Raw genomic sequence first — 15,524 nt, forward strand, 5'->3', positions numbered from 1 at the left:
TCATTGTACAGTGTGCATTTTCCTCCATATCTTCATTCTGTATCCTCCTACATTGCAGGACTAATAAAAATATAATAAAACTTTCACTTCTAAAATTTTCATTTTCAAAATTAACAACTTTTTTTTTACAGGAGAACTTGTGGCCTTTGTTTTATCGTTGCAGTGGGGTTTTAGGATAATTTAACCTTCTGCTATAACTGATTAATTCCTGCTGGATTTTCTTACTCTCATTGAACAGTGTTTGTGGTAATTAGAGATTCATCTCCTTTTCAGAGCTGTGAAGCAGGAATTGAGTGTTGGTCTCTTTGCAGGTTGGGAATTACAAGAGGACAGTGAAAAGGATTGATGATGGTCACAGACTTTGCAATGACCTCATGAATTGTATCCATGAACGGGCACGGATAGAGAAGGTCTATGCTCAGCAGCTCACAGAATGGGCTAAAAGGTGGAAACAACTTGTGGAAAAAGGTAATCCCTTCTGATTCTGAGCTCTGAAAACTTTCCCCAATGGAAAAAAAAAATGTTTCTGTTATGTCCTTGTTTTGGTAAGTACAAATATTGCACTTTTTAGCCTATAATGGAGTCCTTGCAAGAGGCTCAGTAATGTGACAAGTGACCAAGCTTTTCTTGATAAAAAAACCAACCAAAGCCCTGCTATTTTGCAAGTTTACTTGTTCCTTACTGAAGCACATGAATCTTGCCTCCAGTACTGAGGTATGTTTTAGAAAACTAACTGTTTCTAGATAACTAATAGTAGAGAACACAGTTTGAAAAGAGATTCTGAATAATAAGGGGTCAGTGGCTGTGGGGAAAAGACTAGTATTGCTCTAATAACACTAAGTTTAATATATTTGAATATATTCTGCCACAGTTTGTCCTTTCATGGTTATCTGGGCTTCAAAAAGCATGTTGAGAAATGGAAGGCAGTTCAAAGGTGGAATACTGAGAATTGTGGCACAGGGAGAAGGGCTCCAGACTGAATGAATATTCAGTTTTCTGGCATAAATTTTGCAATATTATAAATTCCTATGAAAAAAACCTGTTGCCTTTTTCTAGGTTTGCATCAGTATTGCTGTTTAAAAGTGAATATAAGTGAATAGTTTGAGGTAGTTTCTTGGGAATATAAGTTCCATGTGGGTGGTGGTTACTGAGAAATGACACTTTCTGTTGTGTTTAGGCCCACAGTATGGAACAGTAGAAAGGGCTTGGTGTGCTTTTATGTCAGAAGCTGAAAAAGTGAGTGAACTACATCTAGAAGTGAAAGGTTCACTGATGAATGAAGATTTTGAAAAAATCAAGAACTGGCAGAAGGAAGCCTTTCATAAGCAAATGATGGGAGGATTTAAGGAAACCAAAGAAGCAGAAGATGGATTTAGGAAAGCTCAGAAACCCTGGGCAAAAAAGCTGAAAGAGGTACAGCAGTAGATTATGTATTAGATATCCTGTGTTATGATATACTAATGTATCAAATCTCTATAAGGGAGTAAACTCCCTATTCTCTCTGCTGGACCCTCCTTTCTCAAAAAGATCTCTTGCTTTCTGTCCTCTTCTGAAAATAAGCATTTTTCTCTTGGTCTCTCCTAATCTGGAAAAAGTGGGATTTAAGCTGTCACTTAAACAGTATCTGATTGCCTGCATTTGCAAGTTACAAGTTGCTCAAAGAAATGAGCAGGGGAAATACATTTGTATTTTGGGGGTTTTTTTTCCCTGTCATGTAACATTATTCTTAAATAACAGGTTTGTAGGGGAGCAGAAGAATGTGGGCATGAGGAAAAATATTCAGTTGGGGACTTTCTGTAAACCTTTTGTTGAGTCTGTTCAGCACTTCTCTAAACTGTATGAGTGACATTTCTTGTGGTGAGAGAATGCTGCAATAATTTCCTTGTGTTGATTCCTTGGCCTAAAGGAAAAAAACAAATCCACCCCCAAGAAAGAAAGAACATCCTGAAACAAAACCTGACAATTCTTTCGTTGCATCATGATTTTAAGGCTAAAAAATAGTTGATGTTTGCTATCTGCTGTCCCAGATGCAAATACTTAACTCTCCTTTGTAGGTGGAAGCTGCAAAGAAGGCCTACCATGCAGCCTGCAAGGAGGAGAAACTGGCCATCTCCAGGGAAACAAACAGCAAAGCTGACCCAGCACTAAATCCTGAGCAGCTGAAGAAGTTACAGGACAAAGTGGAGAGAAGCAAACAAGATGTGCTAAAGGTATCCTGTGTGCTGACATACTTTTTAACCCACAGCTTGTGCATATTTAAGCTTTTTTTTTTCCCTCCTGAGTGTGCTGTGAGCTCACCTTCAGTACCAAAATTTAGTGTTCTCCCAAGCCTGGGTTGCTGCCAAATTATTTTCCTCTGAAGAATGACTAATGTGTTGCTGCTGTTTCATGTAAGTACTTTCAGCACTGAGCTAAGAACAATAAGCTAGCAAAGTTCTAGGACTCATTTACTAGTGACAGCTGAGCTTGGGAGGCTTTGAGATGCTTCAAACTTGCTGATAACATCTAGATATGTTGTCCTTCTTACTGCAGAATGCATTTTTTTAATAAAGTAAACTTACTTGCTATAAAGTAAGATAGAATTAATTTAAATAAATGCTACTGTGTTGCCCAGTTTGGTTCAGCTCTTCACTAGGCTGCCACCAAGAGGCTTTTCTAGTGTGACTTTTCTTCAGAGATGTCTTTTTCCTTTGAGGATGCTGTCCTGTGGTCTGGAAGGCTGATGTTCCATGGGGTGGGATCTTTTAATTCCTGTGTGGGGACTATTTCCGTAAATTAGTGCAGAGTCTGAGGTTCTGTCTGTTAATTGAGCTCACAGCATATGCAATTTATGTTCACAAGGGTTGATACAATGTTTGGGGTTTTGGTCACAACTCACAGTGGACTGTAAATTACTAAAGGAGGAAAGACAATACTTTTAAAGATCTCCAAAGAACTTCAGTAACTTGACTGCCTGCTCAGATTTACTCTTTCCTTTAGTATTACACCAGCATTTGTCATGGTCTGTTAAAAAGCCAGAGAAGAGGCTTTTAGAGCTTTACTGTAACTGTTTTGCAGTTGACTTAGAAACTCTCATCATGATCTAATGTACAGTGGTCACGAGAAGAGATTGCAGTTTGGGAAGTTCTTGCTCTGAATCTTGGCCATTACATGGATAAGTCTGTATTATAAGATAATACTAAAATACATTGCTAACAGTTTGTTGTTCTGCCCCCAGACAAAAGAAAAGTATGAGAAATCCCTGAAAGAATTAGATAATGCCACTCCTCAGTATATGGAGAACATGGAGCAGGTGTTTGAGCAGTGCCAGCAGTTTGAGGAAAAACGGTTGCGTTTCTTCCGGGAAGTGTTACTGGAGGTCCAGAAGCACCTTGACTTGTCCAATGTTGCAAGGTAAAACTGTAAGACAAATTCTCCTTGGGAAAACTTCTGCCTTAATCCAGAGTCCCAGGACTTAGCACAAAACCTATTTCTGCTGTAGACAGGCTTTTAAATTCAAGCAGCTCCAAGGTTGGTGTTGAGTAGTTTAAATACAGTCCTATGTACATCCTGTTTTTACTGCCACAAGAGTCATAATTCTAAAGTCTGGCAAATAAGGATTTTATGGTTTTGTGAACTTTCAGCAGGTTTACTTGTTGGGCTGCTCTTCCTTTTTTACAGGCAGTTAATAGGTCTGTCAGGCTGTAAAAGTCTGTCTTGCTGTAAGTTGTTCTTTTTTGATACTATTGTGAACTTTGAAATATTAAAAAAAAAACAAACAAAACTGACTAGGGGATTTTCCATGTTTCTAAATGTTATACTGAATTCAAAGACAAATTTGTTTTGCAGTTACAAAAATATTTACCGTGAGCTGGAACAGAACATCAAATCAGCAGATGCTGTTGAAGACTTGAGGTGGTTCAGAGCCAACCAAGGTCCAGGGATGTCAATGAATTGGCCTCAGTTTGAGGTAAGCTCAGAGCACCTAAACCCCAGAATTGGTTTGACTGTTTTTTCCTCTTTGCTTTTTGTGATGTTCCTTTCTGGTGTAACTTCAGGCTTCCAACACTGAATTTTTTTGTTTCTGCAAGTCAGAGTAGTTTTCTTCTCTTAATTTTCAATTTTAATTCTCATCCTCCAACTTCTGGAGGGGATTATGTTGGGCACCTGTTTATAGAGAAAAGGGGTAACCCAGAAAGCTGTAGTGATATTTTTTAAGATAAAGTCATAAGCCGTCATTTAATTGATACATCTCTGACAGCTGCATGTGTTACCCTTTATGTTTTACTTCTCCCTTTGGTGTCAGACTTGAATTTGAATCTCCTTGCTGTTACCAGGTAATTAACAGTGACTGCAGCAAAGACTCTCTGAAAAAGTCTGAACTAAATACTTCAACATTTGAAAATTGGCATTTAAAATTCAATGCTGTCATATTAAAAATAAAAAGTTCTACCTTTAATTTTAATTGCTGAACGCCATCTTTAAAAGAAAGGGGTTGTTCTAAGCAGTGTTTTGTTAACATAAGTACAAACATGTGTCAGTGCAGAGTCGTAGTACTGGGGTATCAAACAGCTGGATTTGGAATGAGTTTGACCAGAATCATGGGTTTGGTTGAAATAATTTCTAGGCATTAAATTAATGGAGCGGAAAAATAAACTATTTCACTATTCCCTTATTAACAATAATGGAAAATGTCACTTGTTTTTAAAATATTGAGCAACTTTAGAAGGTTTGAGGAAGAAACTCATAATAATACTGCAGAATTTACCTGAAATGCTGAACTAGAGTTAATTCTGTGAGGGGCAATTACCATCCTTTTTCTCAAGCATTATAATTAACAAATTAAACCCTCTTGTTACTGTTCTCCTAATCAAGTTTTTTCTCATTTACATGCTACAAGGATGATGTAAGTAAAAAAAGTCATGATCAAATGCCTATGAAATTGCATTATAAACTGCAAATGTGCATAGGTCAGTGGTCTTTAAACTGTGGTAGCTCAGAAATCCAATGTCTGTTTTGCAAAGTTAAAATAATGAGGTCTCTCTGAAGAGTTGGCCAGAAAGCACTTTAAACTGGGCTGACTTTGCTACCTGTATAAGCCCAGTAGTAATAGCAAATCTCAAAACTTTAATTTCCTGTTAAAAGTATGATTTTTATTTTTTTTTTTACCTTTAATGGTTCTGAAAGGTAACATGTCTCAGCATAGGATAATTTGCTTGCATCCAGTTTGTTCTCTCTTTTATATCATTATATGCAGCTTGGTTTGCCCTGATGTGTAGGAGTTGTGTTTAAGTCTCATCCTGCCTGTCCATCTGCCTCTGAATGGCTCAAAACATCAAGGAGGGTCTGAAAGTGGCATCATGAGTCTTGTCATTTGTTGATTTGAGCCTTAACTCTCAGAGATGGCTTTTTAGCACAATCAATGTCACTAAATCTAGAGAGAAGGACCTTATGGCTCAAATCTTAGAGAAGTGATGCACAGTGAGTTTAAAAAGCAGCTTCTTTGTAGGTCATTCTTGGAGCACTTCTTGAGAAGTAAGCCCTCTCTTATAACACTTTTTTAAAACTAAATGTAAGATTTACCTTTTAAAGCCAGATGTCCTGGCACTGTTTGAAACTGTGAGCCCTCACAGTACATCTTTTTAAGAGCTGCACTGGCCAGTTGTTTTGATTTCTCTAACTGAAACATTTAGACTGACTCACCTTTTTAATAATTATTGGTACTCTTGTATGGATAGATGTCTGTTCCATAACTCAGTTTGAAATATAAATGTGGTAATTACTTGTTCAATTAAATGTCTCCATCATGTTTTGCATTCCTTGATAGGAGTGGTCTGCAGATCTGAATCGTACCCTCAGTAGAAGAGAAAAGAAGAAGGCTTCTGATGGAGTGACTTTAACTGGTATAAATCAGACAGGAGACCAAGTTTCACAACCTAACAAACACAGCAGGTAGTTTTTTTGTGCCTAAAAAGACTAATTGCCAAAGATTATTATCTATACTAAACTCTGCAGCATCAAAAAGTCGCTGTTCAGTCAAATGATAATTATCTGTGAGCATTTTTAGTGGTGTCTCTGCAGTTCACGAGTTAATTTGGGAATTATTCTCAGTTTCACAGTCCTCTGTCCATTGGGAATTGAAGGAAGCCAAGCTTCAGGAGAAAGTGAACTTTCTGTAGCTAACCTGGTAGTCACTTGCTATCTTCCCATCTCTAGAAAAGAAAATTATACTGTGAAATCTTAGCTTGCAAAACAGTCACTTCAGAATTCTAGATGTGATTAATATAAAACTCTTAACATCAGCTGCTCAAAAAAGGAATAAAACTTGCTAGAAAAATTGCACTGCCTTTTATTGCAGGCAGTAGGAAAAAGAAATTATGGTCCATGAAGGATATTTCTAATTGTGGAGGAAATGTGAGACTTTCCAGGCTTTTTTGGGTCTTTATGCTGCACTCAATGGATGTTTGGGGTTTTGTTTATTTTTCTTTTTCTTTATTTTTTTTTTTTTTAAATTTGGCTGAAGGAGGGGTCTGCTAAGAAACTGCCTAGTGGGACACCAGTGACAGTGTTCTGCTCTTCCACAGATAGGGTCACCATAATGCTTTTTCTTTTCCAAATTAGCAGTCTTAGTGTCCAGAGTAACACAGTGCAGTCAGTACAATCAAGTTACAATCCCTTTGAAGATGAAGAAGATACTGGGAGTACTGTCAGTGAAAAGGAGGACAATAAGATCAAAAAGTTGGTGAAATGTCGTTTTTGTTTTTGTTTTTTCAATTGTTTTCACATTTTGCACTTTCTCTGTCCAGGGTTTCCTATTTTTGGTTTCTTTAACACTCTGCTGGTCAGTGCATGAAGTGTTTTTAAGCAGTTGTGTGAGCAACACTGTGACCTAGCTTGTCTTTCCTAACAGATGCCACATCTGTTGCCTTGATCTTTGGTCTGAAACCACTGGGGTTATTGGCAGTTGCTAACAGAACTGCTGTTGCTTTTTCCCCCTTCCTTTACCCCTCCTATGAAATGTTAAAACTGATGTGTTTTTCTAGTGAAACTGCTTCTGGGGCTTTACTCTGTGTCTTCTTGCTGAATAAATCTGCTTTTAAGGTTGCTTTCTTTTTTTGTTTAGGACCTTCTCAAGCAGCTGCCTGTTGCTTCAGTTTACACACTGAGGACATAGCACTCTCTTAAATGGCATGTGCATGCTGGACAGTGAACTTTCCTTTAAATCACAGACTTGTTGCAGTATAATACAATAGAAATACAAGTTTCTTTACTGGTGGATTGCACCATGCAAAAAGTGTTGCAGAGGTGCACAGAGGTTTGGGAGGAAGGTTCTGCAAAGCTATTTAAATGTCTTCTCCTAAACCAGATAATTCCTCTCATCTACTACCATTTTACCTTTCTAGAGTAAATAGTCCCATGGATTGTGTAGATTCCTTGATAGAGAAGTTTTTTGAGTTTGTGGGGAGGTTGTCTTTGATATGTGTCGATTTTGCCTTTTTTCTACCTTGGTAAATGTATTATAAGATTTGTTTTGGTTTGTTTTTTTGGGTTTTTTTAATGAGGCATTGTCAGTTAAAGATAGTTGAGGAGAGACCAGAAAGAAAATTTCAAACCTGGGCCTTAGAGTGGAGTTTAAGCTTAATTAGGGGAGCTGATACCTTAGTGATATTTCTACTCTCCTGTTTTAAGAGCAGAAAAGACTAATTGAAAAATTGATTTTCAGCGTGAGCAGCTATGAAAAAAACCAAAGCTACCCCACAGACTGGTCTGATGAGGAGTCCAACAATCCCTTCTCTTCCACTGATGCCAATGGAGACACCAATCCCTTTGATGAGGACACCTCTCCAGCCATGGAGGTGAGAGTACGAGCACTCTACGACTACGAGGGCCAAGAGCAGGATGAGCTCAGCTTTAAAGCTGGTGAGTCAACAGCATTATTTATCCAACAGTACTTAATATTAAAAATATCTTTCAGAATATTTATCAGAATGGAGAAAGGCTGAGAATTTTTTTTTTCCTCTTCATCTTTTATCTTCTGAACTCACCTGTGTTACAGAACGAGTTGTATTTCATTAAAAAGGACTTTGTGCAGCAGTGAGGGAAGATGTTGGGAAAATCTTTTAACTTTAACAACATAGTGTTTGTCGAAATATCAGTGAATAATGCCTAATTTTGTACCAGAGATAGTGCTTAGTACCCATGTCAGAGATTAGTGTGGTCTTGTAACAGATAGTGCTGACTCCCTGCATTGGTGACTGGTAATCCTGTGCCAGCTGGTGCTTAATCCCTGTATTTACCTATCCCAGTTTATTGTTTACTAGTAAATGTCTCAGTTTTGAGAGCAAAGACAGGGTGTCTGAGCAAAGCTGATAAGAAAAGTGCATCTTGACCTGTCCACAAATTGAGATACTTTCAAGGAGAAGAGATTCATAACAGGATAATTTGGGGAATGGGGAACCAGAGGCCCTCAAAAGACCCCTGCTCATATCTAAATAAATCCATGGAAATATTTAGCATACAAGTGAGTATTCCAGAAATGTAATGGATGTGCTAGGTTCATGAATATAACCTGGTTTTTAGACTGCTGGGTGTGCATTTAGGTGGAGAGATCCCTCCTGCACCCAGTGCTGGAATTAAGGAATGTCAGCTTTTTAACCCCCCAAACTGGTTGGAGAGTTTTTCCCCCTTTTTGGGTTGTTTCTAAAGCTGTTTCTCTGAATGTACAACTCCCCTTACAGGATCCTGCCTAACCCTCCTCCCTCCCTAGTAGTCCTTCTGAGTAGCTCCTGTTTGGCAGCACTGACTCCTGATCTGTTTGGAATATGTTGGGATGCATCTGTTTGGGATATTCCTTCCTCTGTTAAACAAAATGACCTGCAGAACTGAAAATCCTCTCTCTGCTTACTTGGTGGCAGTAACAGCTGCTGCTTTTAGCTGTCTAGAAGTGCCAACCCTACAGAGTTTAGTAGGCAAACCCCTAAACAGCTGACTTTTCAGTATTGTAGGCTTCCAGAGTGGAGGAATGGGTTTGTTTGGCCATTAACTGGTTTGAGTTGTGCCCTGATGGAAGCACAGTGGTTACAAAACATCTGTGGAATGCACAGCAACCAAAATGATTCTTCATTCTTCAGGCTTTAACTTCTCCTTTTACTGAGCAGGGCTGGGAAGCAAGTTAATCCTCTGGAAATATATGTGTGTGCTGTGCCTGTGAAGCCGCAGGGTGGCAATCCAAGGGTTTGCAGGAGTCTTCCACTGGCAAAACTATGCAATGTTTATACCCATAAATACAAATAAAGTGCAGGAAGTATGAACTGTGAGATGTAGGTAGATTTAACTTAAAATTAGCTTAATACCTTGGAAAGAAGAACATCAAAGTAAATTACAACATTAAATTACGTGGTTGTATCAACCCCAGGAAAGGGGTGGCATTCTAGCCCATGAATCCCCTTACAGATGCTGAATTATAATTAAACTTAGGGTTTTTTTCAGAAGTGTTTGTGTGATAGATTTGCACTGAACTAAAGACTAAGGGAAAAAACTCCTCAGGTCATGTAGGAACCGGTTTAAAACGTCCTCAGTCCTGTGCTCCTGTGTAGGTATCCCCAGACTCCTGAGCAGCTGTCAACAGAGGATTAATGCATTTTAGGGATGGGTTTAAATGTACATGGATATTCCCAGATGGGATTTCCTTGGGTATTCAAAGAATTTGCCTACAAAGTTCTTTGTGGTCACTTCTAGATACGTGTTGTAGAATATCTGCTCTGCATAGTGTCCATTAAATATACTGTAATACATGAAACTCATTTTTGTTAGTGGAATACTGTATGCATTTGGTGTTTGGTTTTTTTTTCCCCTTGGCAAACAATTGTGGAAGGCTTCCAAAGAGGAAGAATAACTTTATTTATATCTTATGAGAGGTTTTATTATATATATATAAAACTGTCTACCATATGTCTGTCTTGCCCTGCTGTGGCCCTGCCAGGGCTGAGAATAAATATCTACAGTAAATGTTGTCAGAACATGTTATTGTGTGTTCTGTTTTTATCATAGCAGTTGTTTCACTGTAACTGTTGTGCAGATGACACTTTAAAGTGTTGATATTTTCTTAGGCCTCCAAGATCACTGAGTTTCCAAGCCCAAGCCTAAATACAAATGCAGCTGCACTGGGGGTGTCACTGTCAGTGTGGTTTTATTTTCACTCTTTCACCCTTTATTAACATATTTCATTTTTATTAACATATTTCACCCTTTATTAACATATTTCACTCTTTATTTATGTGCATTTCATGGAAGCAACAGGCAGGTTTGTAATTGTGCACTCTCTCATTCTGCAGTGGGAAAAAAATGTCTCCATAAACCAAGTACAGTCAGCAGTGCCAAACTTTTGTTCATAATGTTGTTTTTTTTTTTGTTATCTGGTAAACATACAAACCAGAGGAGATGAAGCTTTAACCTTTTTTATCTAAGAGAGGAGCTGTAGATGGATGTGTTAGGAAGATTTGATATGAAGCTTGGCAATTTCTGCCAAAGAATTTACATTCTTTAGACTGATTCATGTCCTCCTAAATGATACCAAGACTTTATACCATTTGGGACTGTAATAAGTGGTTAATACCTTCATCCTGTACTTCCTATTGCTAACTAAGGTGAAACACAAATCAGTTTTGTCCAGGGAAACCATTTGACACAGATCATGAGGAAATAACTGTTGCTCAGTGTGGCCTTTTTTACCTGGCTGAGGTGGATGTTCATTTGCTCATACACAACATCTTGGAGGCTCTCTAATGCCAAAGTATTTCCTGAGGATGCACAAGATAAGATTAGTCAAAACAAAGTTGTGTTATAGTTCATAAATGTCTGGACATTCATTTTCAGCTTTTGCTGAGAGCAAACTGTGAGTTACTTAATTTTTGTGGCATTTTCATCCTTATTTCCCATAAGCTCCTAAAAGGATGCATCGACAGCAAGCCTAATGAAACATTTGTTTCACTTGCACTGACATGTGTTGAGGGTTAAAAAATGTAGGATTATTCGAGTTCAGAGGTAGTTGTGTCATCCACAACTACCTTTGACTGTTCAAACCTTTAAATATTAGGGAGTCTTTGATCTTACAGTGAAATAACACAGTATATAACTTCAAAAGTTAAAAAAAAAATTCCATAATCTTTTTGAAACGCCATCAAGGTAATATTTGAGTTTCTAAGTAGCTTGTTTCTTCCTGTTTTCTTATCCCATATGCAAATCTGTAAGTGATAGATGTTCTCAAGTAGCAAAAGCACGAGGAGCAAAGAAGGGAAGGTTTCTGCTGGGGCCTGTGTTGGGCAGGGGAATAAAACTGGACATATAGGTAATTGTCATTTATCTTCCCCATGTTACTTAAGATGTTACAGTCTCTTAACAGTTTTCCTTCTTTTTTTTTTTCTTTTTCCCAGGGGATGAATTAACTAAGATGGAGAACGAAGATGAGCAGGGCTGGTGCAAAGGGCGCCTGGACAACGGACAAGTGGGTTTATACCCAGCAAACTATGTAGAACCCATCCAGTGACAAAGGACAGAATAAACACAGAGGTGTGCCCAAAGCTCTGCAGGCCTGTACAGTGTATTTAGTTCCAGTGAGAGGAAGCTGAATGATGTATAGAATGTATATATTTTAAAGAAAAGGCGAGAGCTTGAGACAGAAATCATGCTGAATTAAAGGCAAAAAGTCTGAACCAATAATCTGACATTGTTTTCACAACTTGTGCACAATGTAAAGGAAAAGGGGTTAGGTGGAAAAAATATTATGATAGGAAAAATACTTTTTAAGCTTTTTCTTCCCACATGGTCTGTCATTGTGGATTCTAAACATTTTTGCATTTTCTATGCTTGTGCCTCATCCTACCCTGGGTATGTGGCTTGTGCTCACTTTTGTTTAATCAGTTATTTTAAGTGACCTTCAGTAACTTGCAACTTGAATTTTAAAGATTATTATAGTTAATTTTTTTATTTGTTCTTATCAATGTCTGAAAGATGCAGTATTTTTTTATTTAAATGCCACGTAGTTAAGCACCTTTTTTGTATGCCTGGATTTATCAATGAATACTTAAATTATGACATAGATTTAGTCACCAGCTGACTGAATGAAAAATCCTTCCATGTTGTAGTAATCTCTCTGTGTCGTCAGCATGGCTTGAAGTTGTAAATGGAGTTGTAAAACAAAATACTGTATTTAATAAATATCTGTTACAGAAGGTTATTTGTAGCAGAGGTATCTGCAGGTGTCATGGGTTGGGACTCTGTTATGAATGTTCTTCACGTGGGTAGACACTTGAACTAAGAGTTTTCCATCTGGATCTTAAATGGCATTCAAAAGAAACATAAATTGTGCATAAGCCCCAGAGTAGTAACTATTTCCAGCACATGTTTGCAGGAAAAAAAAAAAAAGGTCCTTTAAACTGCTAATGATTTTTGGGTGATTTGAAATGTTAAATCTGTGAAGGCTAATTTTCTTGAAGAGAGAAGACTGTAAAATAGACTTAAATGCTTTTATTAAGAGCCTGTCTATGTTGTGTATATGTACATATGATTTGATATTCCAGAGTATAAAGAGCATGGCTGTTAGTTATCAAGCCTTTGGATGTCAATAAGATTTAGAACTGTTTTAAGAGTTTAAATTATAGGTATATTTAAATCTGCTTTCCTGCCATATTCATTACTGTACAATAGACAAAGCATCCTGTGATTAGACTTTTCAGAAGTACAGTAAAAACGCACCAATATACTCAAAATCAGTATTTGTGGACAAATGAATGGGTCAGAATATAAAGTAGCTTTAGTCCATATGTGGATTATTGTAGCAGAACACTGTAAAAATCTACATTTGCAGATACAACTTGGCCAGCTGTAATCGTGTCAAATAGTAGCCATTTGTGACATTTAAAACTGGGGTGTAAAATTCCAGCAGATTTGTGTTAAACTAAGTATCAGGTAAGTAGAGATGCTCTGTTAGGAAGCTACACTGTAATGAAGCTGACAAAGCTTTTTTCAAGGTAACTATAAAACACTGTTTATTAGTCTTGGACTTTGCTTTTTGAGCTTATAGATATATTTAGTCCTCATTTTCAATGAATCAAAGTGTGCAGGCTTAGGAGGTGGGTGTTTGTACATGTCTGTCAAGGAAAACTTGCCACCATAACTGTTCATCCACAGGACGGTCGCTGAAGTTGTCAGGAATTACTGGTCTGGGTTCTCTGTATTGTCAAATATTTTAGAAAACAATAAAATCTGTTAATCTCCTGAATACACAGAATGCACCCTTGGCTATTTCAGTGTGTGTCGAAACAGTCTCATGAAACAAACAATCTGTGCGTTGGGTTCCATCCCCGGTGACAGAACCTGCATTGTCTGAAAGAGCCACCCAGAGGAGTGTGACAGGGCTGGCATTGTGCTCCTGACAAAAACAGGGAGGTGCTGTGCACAGGAGTTCTTGGCAAAACATTCCAGCAAAATCTTCGTGGAAGAAGAGGAAAACTGCCTGTTGTGGGTGTGCAGAATGGGCTGTGATGCTGCTTTCTGTGGTGGTGTCAAGTCTCATGTAGCTGGGGTGAGCACCTAAGCTTTTTTTTTTTTTTTTTTTTTAAATACTATTCAATTGAATATTTTCTGCCTTCTCTGAGTTTTCTGGCAGTGATTAATGTGGCACTGTTTGTGGTGAATTTTATCTCCTCTCCCCCATCAATGCTGGCTGAACAGCAGATCCCAGAGGGTCATAACCCATGGCACAGGGGCTGGTTGGAGGCAGGGAACTACTGGGGAGGGTCCAGCAGAGGCTACAGAAGTTGGGAAGGGATTGGAGCATCTCCCTTACAGGGAAAGCTGAGGGAGCTGGGGCTGTTCAGCCTCCAGGAGAGACACTGAGAGGGGCCCCATCCCTGTCTGTCAGTGGGAGGTGTGGGTATCAGGAGGCTGGAGCCACACCCTCCTCAGTGCAGTAAAACAAGAGGCAATGGGCACAACCTGATGCCCAGGAAATTCCACCTGGACATGAGGAAGAGCTTCTTCCCTGTGCAGTGACCAAGCACTAGAACAGATTGCCCAGAGAGGGTGTGGAGTCTCCCTCACTGGGGATATTCCAGAGCTGTCTGGACACGACCCTGTGCCATGTGTCTGGGATAGGCCTGCTTGACTGCCTACAAACAATAGGCTGTTTTGAGTGCTTGATGCCCTTATTAGGCTTCATTTCAATGAGAACTTTGGGGAAAAGACTTGGATTTGGTCAAATGAAAATGCCTGGTTCCATCTTTGCTTTGAATGCGCTGCTGTTCACCCTGCACAGGTGAACTCAGTGGAGTTTGCTTTAAAGACCTGGGTCTTACCTCGTTATCTAGTACATAGAGTTTGTATATACCTTTCATGGCCAAATTTAGAAGGCAGGGGACTTCTGGAGGTTTCTTAGCCCAGCCAGGAGACCTCAAGGCAGGTGCAAAGCAGGTTGTTCAGGGCTTGCCCAGCTGAGCTTTGAACGTCAGGGATGAAGAGTCCACCAGTTCTCTGAGCAATCTGTTTTAGTAGTTCATCACTTTCACCGTGAGGATTTTTTTCCTTTTGTGTATCAGGATTTGCTCACGTTTCCTCCTGCACTTCACTTGTGCTCCTTGAAGGGTCTGGCACCATCTTCTCTTCATGTTCCCATGAGGCAGCTTTAGCCTGTTGGTTGCTAAAACAGCCTGCTGTGCTGTGGGCTGCCTTTGCAAGGTGCAGAAGGAGAATATGATGCTCAGAATTTAATCTCTCCCCAGCCTGTCCCTCCTGCTCCCTTTAAAATTCTGAAGGGAATTCTTTTCTGAAGGAAGATTCTGTGCCAGTGCTTGATAACCCTTTTGGTTCCCCTTTTAGGGGAACACCACTTGTGGTCAGCCTCCAGCTGGATTTTACAGCAGTTAAATACAGTGGTATCACTACAGTGATATTTGTAGTGATCACAATAAATTAGGTGCTAAATACTGGTATTTATTTCCAGCAAGTGATGACACTGGTGAGTTCATCTATTTAAGGTGGAGACAATCTTTTCAGGAAAATAACAGGCTATTTTACTAGAGAGGGGTAAGCAAAGGTGAGCAGTTCCTGATGCACAGTAATATTAAAATTCCTCTTAAGTTGTTGCTTCTGAGGCTGAAAGTCTGGCACCAAAATTTTGAACAGGCTTTCCCCAAACTGCCTGTTAGTTTACTAGTAAGCTATAATAGGGATATTTAAGATACTTGCTGTACACATGAAAGATACCAAAAATAAACCTACCCCCTCAGTGTAATAAACCAATCTCTTGTTGAGGGGTCTGTGAAGTTTGTCTGATGTATAATATTGTTCTCACCATGGCTGAGCTGGTTTTTTTTTTTTTTTTGTTCTAATATCTTCTTTCTTCCAATTATGTCTTTATCCATAACACTGCAAAGCAAAAATTCAGGTAGGCTTCACAATTTGAGGTAAGTATGAAAACTGAGTGGGAAATAGGAGTGGACAAGAAATGGTTTTGGACTGATCTGATGTGATTTGGGTGATTTTTACAA

At 38.8% G+C, this 15,524-nt stretch overlaps 1 protein-coding gene across 6 annotated transcripts in view; it reads left to right on the forward strand.

Annotated features, from left to right (window-relative positions):
* Window positions 1-13,258, forward strand: part of PACSIN2 (protein kinase C and casein kinase substrate in neurons 2) — a 41,784-nt gene extending 28,526 nt beyond the window's left edge. For 2 of the 6 annotated variants that reach the window (XM_017826562.1, XM_017826563.1), the window contains exons 3-12: window positions 312-468; window positions 1,178-1,413; window positions 2,055-2,210; window positions 3,218-3,393; window positions 3,829-3,949; window positions 4,880-4,885; window positions 5,807-5,931; window positions 6,601-6,717; window positions 7,703-7,899; window positions 11,412-13,258. In XM_017826562.1, coding sequence (XP_017682051.1) covers window positions 312-468; window positions 1,178-1,413; window positions 2,055-2,210; window positions 3,218-3,393; window positions 3,829-3,949; window positions 4,880-4,885; window positions 5,807-5,931; window positions 6,601-6,717; window positions 7,703-7,899; window positions 11,412-11,524 — 1,404 coding nt within the window. In that variant the 3' untranslated portion in view covers window positions 11,525-13,258. The remainder of the gene's footprint in view (window positions 1-311; window positions 469-1,177; window positions 1,414-2,054; window positions 2,211-3,217; window positions 3,394-3,828; window positions 3,950-4,879; window positions 4,886-5,806; window positions 5,932-6,600; window positions 6,718-7,702; window positions 7,900-11,411) is intronic. The other 4 variants (XM_017826564.1, XM_017826566.1, XM_017826565.1 and 1 more) reach the window with 4 other exon arrangements.
* The last annotated feature ends 2,266 nt before the right edge of the window (window positions 13,259-15,524 follow it).

Source organism: Lepidothrix coronata, unplaced genomic scaffold (assembly GCF_001604755.1).
Source record: "Lepidothrix coronata isolate B3197 unplaced genomic scaffold, Lepidothrix_coronata-1.0 Scaffold129, whole genome shotgun sequence".
Taxonomy (NCBI): Eukaryota; Metazoa; Chordata; class Aves; order Passeriformes; family Pipridae; genus Lepidothrix; species Lepidothrix coronata.